We start from the raw sequence: 21,889 nt of genomic DNA on the forward strand, positions 1-21,889 counted from the left end.
GAATCTCGCCGGGAGGTTTATTTTCCATGCTCGCGATCGCCAACTTGATGTTGCTGATCGCGAACAAGGAAAAAGTCTCGCCGGGATGTCATTTTGCTTGCTCGCGGTCGCCAACTTGACGTTGAGGACCGCGAGCAAGCAAAAAATGACCGCAGCACTACGCTACGCGTGTTCGCAGTGTGCTACGTGCAATTCGCGTAGTGCGAAGTAGCGTGAACTTCGCAAACTACGCGAGCGTAGTGTAGTGCTTTGCCCAGGCTTAAAAATTTGACTACATATATTGAACAAAAAACATGTTCTAATCTACTACAGAAAAATAGTGAACAAGCTGAGGATCTCCTCCAACTGCTTGAGTCCTCATTAAGAATGACTCAGAAGCAATACGCACTCTAATTTCAAAGTGGCATGCATCAGTCTTGCATTTATTTCTTTAATTTCTTTAATTCAAATATTTTTTATTAAAGTTTTACATAAAAGAAAAAAAACAATAATCAGCCTTACAGTTGTACAGTAGTTAGACATTAATGACTTTGGAACCAGTGCATAACTAGGTAGGCAAAGAATAAAACATCCCAGATAACTAAAATAGCAGGGAATAAAATCTCTGAAGAACAGAGATGACATACTTAAACACCTGGTGAATTACATCTTGAATGAACCTTAGTCTGTTCCAATAATCAGGCATGTTTATAACAGATGTAGCATGGTTTAGTGGATTTGCAATAAACTGACATCATGACAAATATAATAGGTTATATAAGGCTTTCAGACTGTCTGTTAAAGGCAGCTCATCGTGAAGATCAGGGCATACAAATAAGGTGAATATTACAGGGTGTGCTACCTAGGGGGCACCTTCATGTAGGAAACAAGTTATCTATCACCTTCTCCCACTTTTGTTTTATTTATTTTGATAGGGATTGTTCAATAATGCCTGCTAGTGTATTTAATCTAATATTATCCTAGATTACCTGATATTTTGGTAGACATTTATTTTCAATGCATTCAGGGCCGAGTCGTAAACTGCATTTTGTAGCATGTAAAGTAGTACTACAGAGTTACTTTTCACTAACTAAATAATAATATTCACAAACCAACAGCCAGAGAACTATGCCTTTGCATCGCCTATCTTTTCTGTGTGGAGATCTGCATCAAGGAGGCAACGAACTCCGCAAACGTAGGTATGCCTTTTAGTAGCAAATGCAGGAGGGACAAAAGGGAGTGGCTGTAAAATGTGGAATACTTACTATTAAATGGGATGGGTTTAGGGACATTTAAGGGAAAGTTCAGGGAGGATCACGTTAATACAAACACACACCCACAATTGAGTAAGCCTGCTGCTAATCATAAACTACATGTCTAAAGTTACTTCAGCCCTAAAGGTGTCAAAATAGGTTTAAATGTACGCCAGCTTAGCCTTGGATTAAGTCAAGCACCACACATAGCCACTCCCAGCTACTGCAACACACTCCCATGACATCAATGGAGGCAGGGACATATAATAACACTCCAAAGAAACTATTGTTACATTAATTATATTGTTTCAACATATCCACACATTCCGACTGACTGGTCTTTTTCAAAAGAGAAATGTCACAGCACACAGTCCTTTCTTAGTCTTTATTTATATCCAGATCACATGACAGAATTAGTCACGGTAAATAAAATTATACCAATATTTGCTATTTATACCATTGGATTATCCTGTGCACAAAGTCATGGTACCACTGTTTGAACCCTGGATAGCCAACTCCTTAGTCAAGGGACATAACCATGCGCTATTGGGAGACTGTCCTAAAATACTGCTATATTTTGTTCCACGGTCACACATCGTGGGTTTTGAAAACACATCACGACCAACTGGACATTCCACTACCCAACTCTGATGTATTTGTAACCAAGAAATCTTGCCCCAGTGGAAGAAGCCTCAGTGCAAATCAAGTGATGTGATCGGTGGCATTACTAAACCAGCTGAAGAACATGGTCAATCATTTGCCATTCCCAGAAGCCTTTGGGTACAGGAGCTGGCCTTTGGCTACGTCTTTTGTTAGGTGGGAATGGTTGCCGAGCCCAGAGCTATCCTCCGCTGTTGCCTGATGCTCTGGGCACCAGGTGAATTCAACAACCCTACTTCAAGAGCCACAGGGAAAGGCTCTTGCTCTGGGTGCAAGACCTCCCTTCAACCAAGCCCCTCACTTAAGTTCTGCACTTATAAACACTACATGGGCCACTAGGCATTTGTCAAGATGCTGCACTAAACTCTGGTGCAACAAAAGCTAAAAGGTTGTGGTTAGACCTGTCAGCCCGAGGGTGGTCTTCCCCTACATTGTTTTGCCCTCTTTGCCTCCCACTGGACCCCACATTTTTGTTGGACTTAGGACTCTGGGCCCCTTACCACTTCTAAACAGTGCTGAGGTGCAGGTGCTCTCTATTAAAAGCATGGTGACACTAGTGCATCAGCCATAGGCCCTGCTACTGCAGTGAGGCCTACCCTCCATCTGCATGCTGATAGTCTGCACGGACTGGGACTTTTTGCATCTGTAGCCTTTTGTCCCTGTTGACAGACAGGTAGGAAAGAAAGGGAACACCCCAGAGCCTCCTAGATTTTTCCAGAGATTTCCAACCCCCTAGATTCTTCCAGAAAGTGCCGCCCCTCCCGGTCACCTGACCTTAGGGTATAATAGGGAGGGTTCTGGCCACACATCTCTGTTACACTCCTGGACCAGCATAACTCTCTGAAGGAGTGGAGACTGCGGTGCCAGGAGGATTGCCACACTGTTGAGGCTGACTGCTCCCAGGATCTGCTGCCCCCAACGTGCTGAGCTGCCCTAGTGACTGCTGATCTTGCCCTGCCAGGGAGACTGAGGTAACATCTCCAGAGTGTCTCCATAACCTGCTGTGAACTATTCCCCCCCGCCTAGCGGGGACTTCCTAGGGCAGCAACGTATGATCATAGCTATAGACTGCCTCTGCAGCACAAGCTGTTGTTCGCATCACCGACTACCAGCCTGGGCCCCCATCTGCGCTGTGCTCTAAAAGCGCGGTGGGAAGAAGCGCTGAATACCTTGAAATCACCACCGCCGCCCAGGACAGGAATGCGCTAAAAAGTGCTGTGAAGGGACTGAAGCGCTGTGGCAAAGGAGCGCTGTGTGGCTGTGAAATCACTGCCGCCGGCCCGGGGCCTGACTGCGCTGTGCAGTGTTGTGTGGTGCTGTGAGGGAAAGCGCTGTATGCCCCAGAATCACCGCAGCCAGCCCGGGACCTGAAATCGCCGTGACGCGCTTCTCCAGTGAGCGCTGTGGGCCAGAGATCACTGCTGCCTGGGAACATCGGAAAGCTGCTGAGCATTCCCCATCGTGACGTAGACCCCCTCCGCGCTGCGATTGGGCGCTGGTGCGAGGGTTGCCCAGCAACCAGGACTTCCCTGACATCACGGGGAAAGGGGACCGCGGCGTCGAAGCCGGAAGGGCTGCCACTGTCCCACTCCTGTGCAGCCGTGATGAGAAACCCAGCGTCCTGGGAGACCCGCGAAGCCCAGAAGCCGGTGCCCACCTCAGGTAACAGACAGCGTGCAAGTTAAGCTGCCGTGCAGGGGAATTTGGCGGGAGCGGGTTCTAGAGTGCGGCGACTGCCTTAGTTTACTCACGGGCTTGCCAAGAACTGCATCTACTTATTGCGGAGTCGCCCATTTGAACTCGCTCTACCCGGGACTATTTGTGCATACCTCCTGTGAACGGGGACTGTCATCCTTTACGGAGTTGCCGGGGCTAGGTAAATCTAAATGCGGAACCCGCCCTGAGATGATGAACACCAGTAACAATAGTACAACTGCGAAGGGCGCAGGACAGCTGCGGCACCGTCCTCCCGCACCAAAGTGACCATTGTTCACAAAGACTACGAGCAGTGCATAATCTACTGCACTTGAGGAACTGTTTTGCCTTATGTCTCCCGTTTGAAGGACAGTTTCTGCCAGACTATTTTGCAACAACCGTCCCAAAGACATTTTTGCCTGTCACTGCTGATTGTATATGGTGAATCCTTACTATTTTTGGATCTGGCATAGTTTTGAGATAAAGATAATTCTATTTTTACATAAAACAGGTGTGGTGTCCCTTTTATGTGTGTGATTTACTGCGTTACTGTTGAAGTGTGTTGGACAATTACTTTACACATTGCCTCCTGCATCGAGCCTAACTGCTTTGCGCCAAGCTACCCTGTCGGAAGCGGTGGTCCCTACCTGGACTAGGGTGCATACCCCTGCCAACTAGAGACCCCGGTTCTAACAGTTGTGTCCTGTGGATTTGCACTGCCTGTCCCATACTCGCTGTGCATATTCGTTTTTGGTTGTAGGACCTGGCTCTAGTCTAATCCCTCATTCATAATTCCAGACAGAATAGCCACATCAGTGGCCAGTGTCAACAGTAGTGACAAGTGATGTCACTAAGTTTCGTCTTGAAAATTCCCTTGGGTTTATTAAGCAATCTACATTTATAGAAATAATGCGTTACCTGTTTGCCGTGTTGAAACTCATCCGCCTGACTCGGTCGAAATCAAATCCGCCTGACCGTTTAAGAAGTTCGCGGTCTGAAGGGAAACTGTTGGGACATTCTGAATCGGCTCCGACCGGCTCTCGGAGAATCCGTGTCAGTCGGAGCTGAATCATACAGCTTTACAGACGCCGTTTCCGACCGACCAATTACGATGTAGGATTCCAACAGCATTTCCAACTCGGTCTGTCCGACGCGAAAAGGCTGTCGGAAACTGACTTTGGGGGGCCCTAGAAGGCCCCCTTTCATCCTGAGGCCTCCGGTTGGGGGCAGAGGGGGTTCCCAAGGGATCCCCTTTAAAACCATGCACTGTGTGGCAGGCACCATGGGGTCCCCGAGACAGGGAGCAAAGTTTTCCGCAGACACCCCTTTTCCTCATAGGAGCCTGTGTTCTCGGTCGCAACACAGGCTCACATAGAGTCAATGGGAGCTCTCTCGTGCGGAACTGTCGGTCGGAACCGAATCCAACAAGGAGTCGGCAGAAAGTTTCCGCACAATATCGCAATTGGGCCCTAAGTTGTGTGTTCTACTGCCAAACCCCTAATATATGCAGACGGCATAATTTATTGCACTGAATGAACATCTACAAAAAACCCACCTGGCCTTTTGATCAAATATATCAACACTTTTGATTAGTACTTATACCCTGAAGGAAATGATTGTTGGTTGTCACTCTTTTTCTGAAGAGTGGTGTATTGACCGGATTAAAAGTGATATTATTCCGACCTTTAAATGCCTTCATTATAGGGTCAATGTGAAATGCAAGGGTGAGAGGGCATCCATTCACATGCTCACATATGCCTGCAACATCAATGAAAGTTCTGAAAACCTCTGACTTAGAATATGGTCCGTTTCTATGCACTTCACTTTAAATTCATTTTAAGAAAACCAATTTTTAATTTGGAGCTCGATCGTGGGGTGGCGTGTGAAGTCTGTCATTTGAAGCCATTTAAGTTAGTCGATTTATCTCATCCTTCATATGGTAGTGAGACCGAGTGGATTGTGGTCTTTCTTGAGGCTTGTAAGTCTTTCACTATGTGAATACTTCATTGGCGTTAAATAAGAGCACCCCCCAAAGCCTGCAGGCATATTTTACTTGGTAGTTATTTTTGGCCAGAAATTGAGTTTAATTTCCTAAAATAGAAATGAGCCCTTCACTTTTACACATAGAGGACCACAATAATTATTTTATGCTGATATTTTGTTAGAGGTCGTTGAGGAAATATTAAAAATACATCTTCATTCTCATGTATGAAGTTACATTATTTTTATAAATGGGTTTAGCTCCAAATGTAGGTAGACACGTAGCTGAAGTTGGCAATCTCAAGATAGGAAAGACAGCTATAAACTTGACGTAGACTGTTTATTATATCATTCTTTCTGGGTATTTTCAAGGGACTGCCAAATGACCAAAGTGCATATTTATATTGAAGCTTAGCTGGTACTTTGGAACACATACTCTTGTGCTGACCTATTTAACTGATGGCTCATAAGATATTTTATGAGGCGTATCTATTAAAGAACAAACTGGGAAGTAGAAAATCTACTTCCTTTTGTCATGAAAATTAGGTACTTTTGTTTGCCTTTTAGGAAAAAATACACTTTTGTGTTTTTAATAGAGGTGATGTAATATTAAATTTGTTTGTACACCCATTAAACTGCAAAGTTTGCTTTCATTATTTTTGCAATTAAGTCAATAAATTCTCATGAATCCTAGAAAACCTTTATGGTTCAGATTGTATGCAATACCCGTCCTCTTACTTGATATATACACAACAAATGGTTGTGAACGTTTAGAACAATATATTCACTTAACTACAACAAGCTGTTGAGTGCTGGATTTTACAGACAACAAAACAGTTGTGATTCAGCGGGATTGGAGAGTTAAACTGTCCCCACCTGCCCTGTAAAGCCAAGCACCAGACTGGAGCCCCAAACTGCCAATTTTTATAATTGATCACCTCTAGCTGAATCACACAGCCTTACAGCAGGCCACCCCACCCTCTGAGAAGACCATCGAACAAAAAGAAAGCTAACCCAACATGGAACCTACTACCTTGTGCCAATGTTACTGCTCTTTGTGTTGCAGGTGCCCTGATAAGCCTTTGTTTTGACTAATCACTATGCCCCAGACATAGCGCATTCGTACCTCGCTTGGCAGCGCAGGGGAGGAAAGTTATATAACTGCGTTCCATGTGATATTCCTCTGAGGAAAAGGCTGTCCTCCACTGGAAAAAATGTCCGCCTAACCCTCACTTCTACATCTCAGATAATATATCTGTAAACACCACACACTACACTGGATCAGTGCACTTCAGCACCACTGACTGCTAGGGCCACCCAACATGCCAATGGCAAAAAAACAGCCACCATTCCACAGAAAACGTCATTTACCTTCTCTCCATCTTACGATTTTCTCAGGTGCAACAGTGCATCTTGCCTACAGAATTCCATTACCTAAACACAGACCCACCACAAATCAACTCAAGGGACCAATCACAAAAGAATCTCACAGGCAATGCTCCATCACTTTTGGAGACAATAATCTCAACCTTTAAAAATATGAGAAATGAAAAAGTTTGCCTCAGTCCTCAACCAATAACAAACCACTGCTCCATAACTCCAATGTAATCAGAAGCCATATTGCACAGATCTGGAAGACAGTGTCATTTCTGAGACCAATTCACAAAGATTCTGCTGTGACTTACTATTGGCTTACTGCTGAATTGTATGATTAAGTCAGGAATACTTCTGACATACTCCTGAACGTCGGTAGAAAGTCAGGAATACCATAAGAGTATCATCTACTGACAGCAAAGTTTTTATGAAGTGGGCCCATTGTGTGCAAAATATTTGGAGATGGCTAGATTCATTACAGAATGTACTTAATCGTAAAACACCTTCTGTGGGGTTTCTAAGACCTGGGAGTCAAATTCTGGAAAAATGCAAAACCTTGCATCTGTAGCTCACATTTTCTTGTCACGATGAACACGTACACTGTAGATTTGTTATACTTCACATGTGGCAAAGAGGGAATAGGACATACCCTATCTCATAAGATATCTCATTATCACTCTTAGGTGTGGATGCTCATCGCCATCTACAACTCACTAGAGCCCAGTTCTGATTCTTTGCTAAACCATTACATCAGGCTGTGATTCTGATCCAGATCTCAGCCTTTATTTGTGAGGAAGTTTCGGCTGAAAATATCCAAATATTGTTTGTGTTAGCCTTTTAGTCAAACCATCCCCATAGCATCATAGACTGGCAAAAGCGTTTTCCCGAATGGCCTTACCAATACTTATGCATGCCTCCGTAAAAAAGCCACAACATCCTTTCTTCACAATACAAAAACCACTCTGACTGCAACATCTGTCAACCATCTTGTGGCACTTTCTTGTTCATCCGTGGAATTCTCATGTGACCACACAACCCTGAAGATAGTCAGATGATTTGATTTTTAGAACCTACCACCTCACAATTGTATCTAATTCGACAAAGTCTCAAACGCCACAGCAAATATTTCTTATTTTTGCCTAAGGTTATGTGAGGATGTGCGCACTAGTGAACCAGCATCTCGCTACCACAGCGAGTGCAGATAAAACAACTCGGTCTACAATATTTGTCAAACTGTTGCGCAGTATTCAACAAATTACCTTTGTGGTGCGTATCTTCAACATGAGCATCTGCACATAACCAGTGTACTCGACTTCTCATCTTTACTACATAAGCAAGAAATAAGAAATCTATGAAATAAAGGTCATCAACCACAGCGGGGTGCCTAGTCCGCTCCACATTTCAAGGATAGCAGAAAACAACGTGGCCTTAGGGACAGAAATCTTGTAAAAACACTTCAGCTGAGATAGAAATGTGCTAATCTTCCATCACACGAAGGCATTGGGTACAGGAGCTGGCCTTTGGCTAAGTCTTCTGTTAGGTGGGAATGGTTGCCGAGCCCAGAGATATTGTCAGCTGTTGCCTGGTGCTCTGGGCACCAGGTAAATTCAACAACCCTACTTCAAGAGCCACGGGGAAAGGCTGTTGCTCTGGGTGCAGGACCTCCCTTCAACCAAGCCCCTCACTTAAGTTCTGCACTTGTAAACACCACATGGGCCACTAGGCATTTATGAAGTTGCTACACTCAACTCTGGTGCAACAAAAGCCAAATGTTAGTGTCCTGTGTATTTGCACTGCCTGTCCTATACTAGCTGTGCACATTAGTTTTTGGTTGTAGGACCCGGGTCTAGTCTAATCCTGCATTTATAATTCCAGACAAAATAGCCACATCAGTGGCCAGTGGCAATGGTGGAGTGGCATGTGATGTCACAAAGTTTCGCCTTGAAAATTCCCTTGGGTTTATTAAGCAATCCACATTTATAAAATATAATGTGTTACCTCTTCACGGTGTCGGAACCCATCCGCCTGACTCGGTCGGAATCCAATCCATCACAAGCTTCTAACATATGCACGCCTGAGTTCAGAACTCCGAAACCCAAGCATGACACTGAACACTTTCCTCAGAGATCACTCTGTAGACGCACACACACACACACACACAGAGGCATTAGGGACAGAAATCCTGTAATAACATGTCAGCTGAGATAGAAATGTGCTACTCTTCCATCACACGCTTCTAACATATGCATGCCTGGGTTCAGAACCCCGAACCCCAAGCATGACACTGAACACTTTCCTCAGAGATCACTCTGTAGACGCGCACACACACACGGCATTAGGGACAGGAATCCTGTAATAACATGTCAGCTGAGATAGAAATGTGCTACTCTTCCATCACACGCTTCTAACATATGCATGCCTGGGTTCAGAACCCCGAACCCCAAGCATGACACTGAACACTTTCCTCAGAGATCACTCTGTAGACGCGCACACACACACACTGCATTAGGGACAGGAATCCTGTAATAACATGTCAGCTGAGATAGAAATGTGCTACTCTTCCATCACACGCTTCTAACATATGCATGCCTGGGTTCAGAACCCCGAACCCCAAGCATGACACTGAACACTTTCCTCAGAGATCACTCTGTATGCGTGCGCACACACATACACACGTGGCATTAGGGACAGAAATCCTGTAATAACATGTCAGCTGAGATAGAAATGTGCTACTCTTCCATCACACGCTTCTAACATATGCATGCCTGGGTTCAGAACTCCGAAACCCAAGCATGACACTGAACACTTTCCTCAGAGATCACTCTGTAGACGCACACACACACACACGGCATTAGGGACAGGAATCCTGTAATAACATGTCAACTGAGATAGAAATGTGTTACTCTTCCATCACACGCTTCTAACATATGCATGTCTGGGTTCAGAACCCCGAACCCCAAGCATGACACTGAACACTTTCCTCAGAGATCACTCTGTAGACGCGCACACACACACACACACACACTGCATTAGGGACAGGAATCCTGTAATAACATGTCAGCTGAGATAGAAATGTGCTACTCTTCCATCACACGCTTCTAACATATGCATGCCTGGGTTCAGAACCCCGAACCCCAAGCATGACACTGAACACTTTCCTCAGAGATCACTCTGTATGCGCGTGCACACACACACACACACACGTGGCATTAGGGACAGAAATCTTGTAATAACATGTCAGCTGGGATAGAAATGTGCTACTCTTCCATCACACGCTTCTAACATATGAACGCCTGGGTTCAGAACTCCGAAACCCAAGCATGACACTGAACACTTTCTTCAGAGATCACTCTGTAGACGCACACACACACACGTGGCATTAGGGACAGGAATCCTGTAAATAACATGTCAGCTGAGATAGAAATGTGCTACTCTTCCATCACACGCTTCTAACATATGCATGCCTGGGTTCAGAACCCCGAACCCCAAGCATGACACTGAACACTTTCCTCAGAGATCACTCTGTAGACGCGCACACACACACACACACGGCATTAGCGACAGGAATCCTGTAATAACATGTCAGCTGAGATAGAAATGTGCTACTCTTCCATCACACGCTTCTAACATATGCATGCCTGGGTTCAGAACCCCGAACCCCAAGCATGACACTGAACACTTTCCTCAGAGATCACTCTGTATGCGCGCGCGCACATACACACACACATGTGGCATTAGGGACAGAAATCCTGTAATAACATGTCAGCTGAGATAGAAATGTGCTACTCTTCCATCACACGCTTCTAACATATGCACGCCTGGGTTCAGAACTCCGAAACCCAAGCATGACACTGAACACTTTCCTCAGAGATCACTCTGTAGACGCGCACACACACACACACTGCATTAGGGACAGGAATCCTGTAATAACATGTCAGCTGAGATAGAAATGTGCTACTCTTCCATCACACGCTTCTAACATATGCATGCCTGGGTTCGGAACCCCGAACCCCAAGCATGACACTGAACACTTTCCTCAGAGATCACTCTGTATGTGCGCGCACACACACACACACACACGTGGCATTAGGGACAGAAATCCTGTAATAACATGTCAGCTGAGATAGAAATGTGCTACTCTTCCATCACACGCTTCTAACATATGCACGCCTGGGTTCAGAAGTCCGAAACCCAAGCATGACACTGAACACTTTCCTCAGAGAACACTCTGTATGCGCGCGCACACACACACACGGCATTAGGGACAGGAATCCTGTAATAACATGTCAGCTGAGAGAGAAATGTGCTACTCTTCCATCACACGCTTCTAACATATGCATGCCTGGGTTCAGAACCCCGAACCCCAAGCATGACACTGAACACTTTCCTCAGAGAACACTCTGTATGCGCGCGCACACACACACACACACATGTGGCATTAGGGACAGAAATGTTGTGATAATACGTCAGCTGAGATAGAAATTTGCTACTCTTCCATCACACGCTTCTAACATATGCACGCCTGGGTTCAGAATCCCGAACCCCAAGCATGACACTGAACACTTTCCTCAGAGATCACTCTGTATGCGCGCACACACACACACACACACACGTGGCATTAGGGACAGAAATCCTGTAATAACATGTCAGCTGAGAGAGAAATGTGCTACTCTTCCATCACACGCTTCTAACATATGCACGCCTGGGTTCAGAACTCCGAAACCCAAGCATGACACTGAACACTTTCCTCAGAGAACACTCTGTATGCGCGCGCACACACACACGGCATTAGGGACAGGAATCCTGTAATAACATGTCAGCTGAGATAGAAATGTGCTACTCTTCCATCACACGCTTCTAACATATGCATGCCTGGGTTCAGAGCCCCGAACCCCAAGCAAGACACTGAACACTTTCCTCAGAGATCACTCTGTATGCGCGCGCACACACACACACACGTGGCATTAGGGACAGAAATCCTGTAAGAACATGTCAGCTGAGATAGAAATGTGCTACTCTTCCATCACACACTTCTAACATATGCACGCCTGGGTTCAGAACTCTGAAACCCAAGCATGACACTGAACACTTTCCACAGAGAACACTCTGTATGCGCTCGCGCATACACACACCAACCCAGCCACAAATGCATTCTTCCCTCTACAACAAAATGGAAGTGGCTTAGCTCTAAGAGGCCATACAAGTGTCAACAGTGCACTGTACAAATGTCAAGTAAGAACCACCTCAGCAACAGGATTGTTGCCATCACTTGCCGCGGGCCAAGAGTCTTAATCTGAGTGCAAATGCCGGATGCCAGCTATTTGCTCACACTGTGCAGCACAAGCCAGACCCCACACACCTGGGAAATTCCAAATCCCCTGCTGCTTTGTCTCCATGTCAACCACGAAGACCTTCTGACCTTTAAACGGCACTTTAAAGAAACCCCCAGGGTTTCACAACAGGAAAAAGAAAACATAGCCGCATTAAAATTTAAATGCGGCAATACCTATGATCTAGTTAATAAGCATTTATGGTTATTAAATCACGGGCTGATGTCAGTTCTCGGCACTTCCAACTGAAAGTCCTTTAGTGTGAGATGCTCAGATTCTTAATGTTCCCGGTGAATTTGTGGGTCAAATGTGTGTGTGTGTATGGAAACAAAAGAAACATCTTCTTGTTGCCTGTGTAAATTACATAAGTGTGGGGGTTTGTTCGCTACAATGTAGCACTACCTCTGTTCCGTAATCATGCCAAAATACATCTGTCGCCGCTTTGGTGAATAAATGAAGGTAACCTCTGCCACTTTCCAGGATTACACCCCCTGTGGCTGTTTGAAAGCTCTGCCTTAGAGGCTTGGTGCTGGTGAGAGAACACGTGCGCCAGACACTTCAGCGTCCCTCGCGCTCTGTAAACATAATAGGCAAATTCTGGGGCACAGCCACTATTTTGTGCATCAGGTGCAGAGGCACCGGGCCCGTAGAGCCCCGAGGGGCCAATTGAACCTTGTAAATTGCTGTATTTCACAATTCCAACAACTGTCGAATGGGCCATTGTCCTTGCCGGGACCACTAGGGCCCATGGCATACTTGATAAATAAATACATGTTCTATTGAATAATATGTGTGGGAGTTGTCCACCTTAAAAGCGATGAGTTGCTGGGATGTTCATAGGGTGCCAATCTGTGTGTCCCTAGCGCCGAGCAAACGGGAACCATGTATATTAACATGCTCTGGGTGTTTAGAACCCCATACAAGGTCTTCGTTTCTCCTAAAGTCCTCTTTACTCTCACATTTTGCTGCCATTCACGTTTTACGCAAGAGTCTTTTTAACGCGACGTGCACTTTTAAGAAGCTCCTCATTTCACCACTATTCGTTATTCTCACGATGGGACAGTAGTGGGTCCTCCTTGTGTCTTTTAACAATGCATGCTATTTAAACGGTTGATTTATCCGCCCCTCCATCTTGCCCTGTGCCATGTCCGATTCACCTTACCTCATTGTAGTGCAGATGGTGGTGCGAATTTGCCGCCGGCCGGGTCCCCAGGGTGTCCAACAATGTGCTGAGTCTGGCTGCGGACAGCGCCCCCTGCTCCCCGTAGAGCTGCAGCGAGTCCTGTACGAAGAGCTCCTCCGGCGCCTGCGCGCTGCCGCCCGCGCCCTGGCCCCGCGCCACGCTCAGCCCCGCGGCGAGCAGCACCCACCGGTGCAAGAGCAGCCTTCCAGCCATGGGGGGCAGCGAGCTCCTTCCCAGCTGCAGTACAACACACACTGGAAGCGGGAAAGCTGCGGAGGCGCAGGCTGTCCTGGCGAACTCCCCACCTCAGAAGTCAAAACAAACAGGGTTTGGCCTTTAGCCACACTGGGCGTCTGTGGTCGGGGCAGCTGTGGAGTGCGGGGCACGCTTGGTGCTTCCCCGATGCCGGATGTGCCCAAGGGAGACTGCGAAAGACAGGGAAAAGAAGATAAGAGGCGTTAGTTAAGTTGCGACATCTGCACAATAGTCGATAAAAGGATTCCGAAGGAAATCAGGCCACTCGCCTCGGGCGTGCCGTCTCACTGGCAATCGCTAAATTGCCACTTGTTTGCCTCTGCTCACATACCTATTGTCTCAGCACAACCCTGTGTTTTATTATTTATTATGTATTTTGGAAGAATGCATGCTTCAACCCATTTCAACTCCTACTTTTGTTTCTGATGTTTCTGTTTGCTTGTTTCATTTTTGACGTACACTTCAGCAAGTGTACATTGTTGTTATTGTTACTTCTTGCTCGATTTCAGTTCGTCTTATCTTGTTCGAGTTTTTTTCTTTACCCTCCTTTATTCCTTTCCCTTTTGTGGTTTCGAGTTTTTTTTAGGTATAACGTTTGTAGCTGTATTTCCTCTCCATCCAATGATGACTTTTATTGTATTTAATTTAAAGTTTCCCATTGTTCTTTTCTTTAATGGACAGCGCTTGTTTTCCTTATATTGATAGATTCTGTTGTTTTCCCGCACAGCCTCTTTTCTGTTTACATTGTTTTGCTTTAATTATTACAGATTGTGCTTTCTTCCCATTTGGTATACCCCCTGCAGATTTTTTTCCTTTCACCGCCCCCTTTTCGCACTCCTGTTATTACCCTTCCTAGCATTTTTTATACTGCCTCCCTCTATATATATTTGACTTTTTTGTTTCCGATTTTTATACAATTTTCATATTTCTACTTTCCTCATTTCTTGTTTTATTCGTTCATTCGAACCCCCTTTCCCGCCGTCATCGTTGTCGTCCGTTCTCTTTATCTCTTTCCTTGTTTTTCTTTGATTTTTGTTCATCCTTCTTTAATTCTAATTCAGTTTTACCTTCGTCCCTCAATCTTCCCTCCTCTTCCTCAAAATAGTTTTTTTGATTATTTCCTACAAATTATTTCCTTCGTCTTATCCCTTTCATTCTTTACATAATTTCCCCTTCCATTCCCTGCATTCTTACATGTTAGGTTCTCGATTTTTGAATAACAAATAATTCCCTTTTTCTTACCTACCTCGTTCCCTTCTCTGTGCCCTTCCCCCTCCCTTGCTTCCTTCACTTTTAGGTTTCTTCTTTCCCTATCCCCTGAGTCTTAAGTCTCGCCTTCCCTCCAACTCCACACTTGGGATGTCAGGTGCCTGCCTCCAGATGCAGTAGCAGTAGCAGCAGCAGGTGTGCCCCGCGCAGGGCACCTCAGCTCACCTCAGTCTCGCGCCTCCTGCAGTCTCTGCCTCCTGCTGCGGAGCTGACTGCAGATAAACTCTCGCCGCGGTCACGTGCGGCGCCCGCCGGCTTTTACTGTCTTCTGGTGGTAACCCGCGCCTCACACCCCCGGGCGCGTCCCAGAGCCCAGGAAGAACGCCCAGCTCTCTCCAGTGCGGCGGTGCCCTGCCCACACCCATCCCACGGATTCCTGCACGACGTACACGGTGTAGCTGAGGAGGAGGAGGAGGGAATTGGGACCCGAACTGCGAACAGGCGCTGTCTGGCAACACGTGGGGCACCCCCGCATTGTTACTGCTCACCACCTATTAGACGGCTCTTCCCAGGTCGCAGGTCCTAAATGGGAGGGGAAGGGAAAGAAAATTCGAACAGCTGCATCACAACTTAGAGGAATTCATCTGAAGAGTTAACAAACACTCTCTTGCAATTGCAACATGCCTTCCGGGATATCTGAGGGATGGAGTACTGTGTGGGCTCTTCACATTTGAAAAGGTGCAAGGCCGAGACTGGGATTGCCTAACAGGCGGCCCCTTCGCGCATTTAAAACGTTTTTGAAGAGATTGGCGTTTCTGTGTGGCTTGCACCTAGTTACCTAGACGCCGGCTTGTCTGTTCTAGATAGCAGCAACCTGCCAGGTTACAGCGTCTCCTCACGTGGAAAACGTAATAATCAACTTGGAAATGCCCCAGCGGTTTATTTTGCTCCTTTTTGATAACTAAGTATGATTAAGTATCCTTCTTTCACCTGGAAATCATCATTGATTATACAATCCTGCACAATATTTCTCTTCAGAGCGACCTCAGTGGATGCGGCCTATTTGTGGAGCACAGCTTTGTTTGCACCTGTTACAGTTTAAAAAAATGTATATATGCAATATTTGTATAGTACATGGTGAAAGACAGGGTTACAGTCAACAGGTGATAGAAGAGATAGGTGGTTTGTGGACTGATAATGCATTGTGCTGTAGTGTTCTTAAAGAGCTGAGTTATCAACTCTTTCCTGTCTTGGAGCAGGTTCGAGGCAGCCCTGATGGATACAGGGATATTATTCCACACCTTGGGTGCATAGATGGAAAAAGCCTGTTGCCTTGTATTTTTCTTTTTTATGTTTTTTTGTGTCTCCATTCTGGTGTCATGGCTGCAGGAGTGCCAAGTGCTTCCAGAGATTGGGTGCTTGCCAGCCAGATAGGCGTGGATGTGAACTGTGATGATTTTGTAAACAGTTCAGCTGGTGTCGAGAATGGTGCAGGCCAGCAAGCGAAGGCATTGACGTTACATCAGGATGGTGGTGAACTGATCATATTTTTTCAGGCCCTACGTTAGAAGAGCTTTGGTGTGTTAGATGCCCGTAAGTGGCTGTGGTCACTGTGGAGTCTAGGAGGACAAGAAGCAGGCGGTTCCATCAATCAGATGCAGTTACAAGGGCTTGAACTACAGTTATCAAGTTCCTTTCTGGGAGGAACAGGATCACTTCCTTCCATAGAGAGAGCTGTTACCAGGCCATCCATGTAGAACACTAAGTGAGGCACAGGCTTATATCTTATCTTGTTGTTTACAATAGTGAAACAGGGGTTCTGGCCAGAGGCCCTTCCTGGTCCTATCTGACCCAAACATGTCCGCTCTTGACAGCCTGAAAGGCTATGCCTTTGTTGTTGTGTATTTCCTATAAAACCTATACAGGATCTGCACGTTCATACAACATACACTGTAGGATTGGTGTCAGACTGATTCCGAACACCCCCACCGGGTATGTTGGCCTTCAGTCACTCGTGCTCACTTAGTCTGTTTTAGAGAGATACACAAAATAAACAGGCTGGGCGTTTTCAATAAGTATTTATTGAACAGTTGTTATTCTGGTGTAAAATAGATGAGCTGCAACAACCGTTAGACAGTAGCAGATATATAGGATTAGAAGCACTGTGGAAGTAAACAGATGGTAAAGCTCTACGATTGTGCAGTGATCATGAATACATACAAGTACACATAATACATGATAATAAAAAGACGCGTACTCCTACAATGTCTCCCTAACTAAATGTACCTAAGTGTACCTAGCATGTGTTTTGGGGGACGCGCTCTAGGACACAGGCTACATTGTTGCTGAAAGCTGGACTCACCTTAAGGGAAACGCCAACTGTTGTGGGGCCAAAACCGGCAGAACTAGAACCTCCGCGCTGATTCCATTGCCGTGAGGGGAACGGCTGGGCTGCCTACATTTCCCAGCATTCTTCGCGCCCGGCGCTTGCCGTAGGTGTCATCAGGCAGCGCCGGGGCGATATTTAAAACACCTGACAGCTACGCAGCGCGGGACGCGCTCTAGGACACAGGCTACATTGTTGCTGAAAGCTGGACTCACCTTAAGGGAAACGCCAACTGTTGTGGGGCCAAAACCGGCAGAACCAGAACCTCCGCGCTGATTCCATTGCCGTGAGGGGAACGGCTGGGCTGCCTACATTTCCCAGCATTCTTCGCGCCCGGCGCTTGCCGTAGGTGTCATCAGGCAGCGCCGGGGCGATATTTAAAACACCTGACAGCTACGCAGCGCGGGACGCGCTCTAGGACACAGGCTACATTGTTGCTGAAAGCTGGACTCACCTTAAGGGAAACGCCAACTGTTGTGGGGCCAAAACCGGCAGAACTAGAACCTCCGCGCTGATTCCATTGCCGTGAGGGGAACGGCTGGGCTGCCTACATTTCCCAGCATTCTTCGCGCCCGGCGCTTGCCGTAGGTGTCATCAGGCAGCGCCGGGGCGATATTTAAAACACCTGACAGCTACGCAGCGCGGGACGCGCGCGGGCAGCGCCCGGGCCAAGGGCGGGCCCGTCCTAGCCCGTCACTGCCTGGAATAGTCTGGGCTGGGCAACCCCTCTAAAGTTTCCTGCACTCCACTCCACCTAAGGTACTGTTGCCACACTTCTTTCCACGGGCGCCTTGCGCACAACACTGTTTTGTGTAATTGATTATCTATTAATTATTGCTTTTGCACTTGCTGTACTACCTCTCCTTGCAGTTTGCCCAATTGTCCATCATTATGCCACCAAAGAATAACAAAGCCAGGGCGGTAAACGCTCATTTTACGGGGACAATGGACCAATTTGTGACTAAAGTTAATTGTGTCATTGATCAAGAAATAATGCTTCTGGAGCGCCGCGTCTCCCAGGATCTGGCAGCCGCCAGAAGGTCGTCCCTGGGATACCTTGCTAATGTTCGGTCTCCAGTATGTCAATCTTTATCTTCCACAAGTGTAGCTAGATCTGACACAGATGCATCAGCCCAGGAGCTGCCAGCTAGTGGAACCGTTGCTAATACTTTAGTGGAGGACCAGTCTTTGGTCCTAGACTCTTTGTTATTGTCTCCCTGCCCTCTGCCGTCTGCCCAGAGCACAGCCCCGGAGTCTAGCACTAGGCAGCTTCGGGAGCGTAACTTGGGGGCTATTCCCAAAACAATGCAAGGGCGCCCGCCTAACACTGGCAGAAAGGGCAAACATCCCAAAAACAAACACAAGGTCCCAAGACAAAAGGGAAAAATGAATAAAACCCCTGATATCACCGAGCAATCCCCACAGGGGGCCTCACTGGATGATCCTGCCCCCCAACCTATTCTTACATCATTGAGGTTAATAAGCCAGGAGGAGGGAGATGGGCAAAGCGTAGCGGCCAAGGGAGGGACCCCTGACCCTCTTTGTTTGCACGACATACGGGATTTAATTAGGTCCTCTCTCTGTCCTGTGCAGGATAGACTTCTTAAAATTGAAGAACATCTAGCCAGGATCGAATGCATTCTAGGGGGTCTGTCCACTGCCTCAAGCTCCACTCTTAGGCCAGAGGTCCCTAACCCACCTGCCACCTCTAGAGTTACGAAAGTCCCGCTGGCCTCTAAACTTTTGCCACCGGCCCCAACTGAAAGCCAACCCCTAACCACACCAAACGCCCCCCCTAGAGCAGGCAACTCAAGGAAATCTATTTTGTCCAGCCAAACCGAATTACCAGAGGCTGCTAGGCTTTTAACTCCAGAGTCCATAGCCATGGCTAATACTCCCAACTTGCCTCCTGAAACAGCTCCATATGTTGTAATCTTGGCAGGAGTGCCCGAATTGGAGAATAATGTACCTGAGTCACCATCAACCTTAAGGAATAGGGTTGTATACTGGCTCAACACAAATAGACCACTACCCCCACACATCAGCGCCAAAATTCTTTTGGTGCGACGGGTTCCGTGGATAGGCCACTTAGCTAAAAACATAAAGGGGGACTGCATCCTAATTAATTTTAAGGACACTAGAACAGTTGAGCATATTTGTAATTGGAGGTCGACCACCACAGGCTCAAGTATTTTAACTCTCCCATTAACCTATTTTTATCCACCTGGTCATTTTACAGAATCTTGGACAGTTGTAAAAGGAAAAGGGAGAGGCCACCCACGGGGGAGTCGGCCTACACACCTGCCACCCCTAGACTTTATGCCTACAGCAAATCGCTTCAGCAGCCTTGAAGCTGTTGATTGACTGCAGGCCAGTAAAGTCACCCTAGCCCCTCCTCCACTCTTCTCAGCAATTGGTCCCCTAGAGCCCACCTTAGTGCCTGATCACTTGGGGCTGAACTTACCTACCATGTCAGCGAGCCTGACAAGGTCCATTAGTAGCTCTGAACCCCCGCAAATTTATTCCACATACTCCTCAACTTCCGGGGTATCCACACCTCGTCTTCTTAAGATTGTCTCTTGGAATATTGCTGGTCTACGCAACAAATTAGATCTCCCTGACTGGAACACCTTCACAGAAGAATACGATATATGTATCTTCCAGGAAACCTGGAGCGTAGATCCAATATACAAACCAGGGTTCTGTTGCTTTTTTATCCCAGCTATTTCGTCAGGTCGTGGGCGCCCTTCTGGCGGCCTAATGGTATGGATCAAGGCGGATCTCAACCTGAAGGTCACCATTGACGGTCGCTCCACGCCTGATATAATGAGGCTTACTATCAAAGACACCCAGAATAGTCCACCCTGGGAACTTCTTAACGTCTATTCCCGTGGCACTCAAGGGGGCGCTAAGTCGCTCATCATCACAGCACTTACAGAGATACTCTCTGCATGCACCCCGAAATCCTATCTTCTTGTCGCCGGTGATTTCAACTGTTCTTTTGAACCACTTGCCACAGAAGATTTACTGGGTGCACATGATGAGGACACTAGATGGAACATCCCCTCACTTTCCTTGAACCCTGTCAAAAGATGGACCCCCGCCGTAATCCAAATGAACGCCTTAGCGTTGGAATTCGGTCTAAGAGCTGCCAACGGGCGCACCCCTTCTGATCTAGTGGGCGCTAACACCTTTAATAGAGTAGGTAGCCAAAGCAGAATAGATTACATCTTAATTGACAAGAGGGGATGGAAATTTGTTGTCGACATGGCTGTAATTCCATCTACATCCAGCGACCATAACCCCCTGTCCCTCACCATGCGTGAAATCTGGCATAGACAGGCTACTTCCCCTCTACCAGGCATGCAGCTGTTGACCAAACAGCTTGAGCCCTCTAACTGTGGAAGATTCCTTAAATGGTCTAAAATCGCTCTTAGCGATATTAAACTTTCTGAGTTGGAGAATATTCTTGCTGACTATACCACCAGGCTTTCCTCATTATCTGAGGACAACTCTAGCCACACTAAAGTCTATGTGGATTCTATGAATGCAATTGGGGCACTGTTTATTGATCGCAGGAAAAAACCCAACCCTAGAGCTGAAAGAGAGAACGACTGGTTTAATAAAGACTGCAGAACCAAGAAAAATTGCCTAATTTCCGCAATCAAATCTAACAATTCTGCTGAGGTTAGGCAAGCGAGGCTGCTTTATAGGCAAGCCCTCGTATCTGCTAAGAAACTCTGGGAAGAACAGCGTTGGGTCTCCCTGAAATTAGCGAGCCAAGCAAAAAATGGCGAGCTTTTTTGGTCCATTATGAGGAGATCATCCAGCTGTGCCCAGGCGCAAATCCCTAATCACATCACGGATGGGGAATGGTTTAACCACTTCAGGAACTTGTACGCAGATCCTGAGGTTGTGGTAGACCAGCTCTCCAGCCCTGGGACTTCAGAAAAATCCCATGACCATGTCCTGTTCCCCAGCATCAAGGAGAAAGAGGTCCAAACCGCAATTGATAAGATTGTATCTGCCAAGGCACCAGGTCCTGATGGCATTCCGGGAGACCTTTTTAAAGCAAATCCAACAGGCTGGGCTGCGTTCTTCACCATCTATATTAACAGCCTATTGAGTGGATCCCCGGTGCCGGAGTCATGGAAGGGTGCAGAAGTAATCCCCATTTTCAAGAAGGGCCTAAGGGGAGACCCGGCGAATTATCGCCCTATCAGCTTAATCGATTCAGGACAGAAGCTGGTCGGCAGGGTTCTTTTGGAGAGGATACATTCCTGGGTGGATGAGGAAGGGATTTTAACCAAGTTTCAGGCGGGTTTCAGGGCATGCACCAGCACCATTGACCAAGCTTTTAGGTTAATGCTTCTTCACTGGAAGACGGTTTCCATCGGCAAGGGTGCTTTATACCTTGCGTTCATTGACCTTAAAACCGCCTTTGACCTGGTCCCCCGCGACCGTTTGTGGTCAATCCTGGAGGAGCTGGGCATCCCTCCCTACATTCTGAAACTCCTCATCCGAATGCACGAAGAGAACTATGCTTGCATCAGATGGGGATCACAGGGCCAGAAAACAAATAAAA

At 46.8% G+C, this 21,889-nt stretch overlaps 1 protein-coding gene across 3 annotated transcripts in view; it reads right to left on the reverse strand.

Moving 5' to 3' along the window:
• Positions 1-21,889, reverse strand: part of SLC39A8 (solute carrier family 39 member 8) — a 239,167-nt gene that overhangs the window by 183,003 nt on the left and 34,275 nt on the right. The window contains exons 1-2 of one of the 3 annotated variants that reach the window (XM_085636058.1): positions 15,144-15,304; positions 13,434-13,879 (exon numbers count right to left, since the gene is read on the reverse strand). The exons of 1 other annotated variant lie outside the window; for it this stretch is intronic. In XM_085636058.1, the coding sequence (XP_085492184.1) occupies positions 13,434-13,667 (234 nt within the window). In that variant the 5' untranslated portion in view covers positions 13,668-13,879; positions 15,144-15,304. Of the gene's footprint in view, positions 1-13,433; positions 13,880-15,143; positions 15,305-21,889 lie in introns of those variants that run through there. One more of the 3 variants, XM_085636066.1, reaches the window with a different exon arrangement.

The sequence above is a fragment of the Triturus cristatus genome, chromosome 2_1, assembly GCF_964204655.1.
Source record: "Triturus cristatus chromosome 2_1, aTriCri1.1, whole genome shotgun sequence".
In the NCBI taxonomy this organism is placed as follows: Eukaryota; Metazoa; Chordata; class Amphibia; order Caudata; family Salamandridae; genus Triturus; species Triturus cristatus.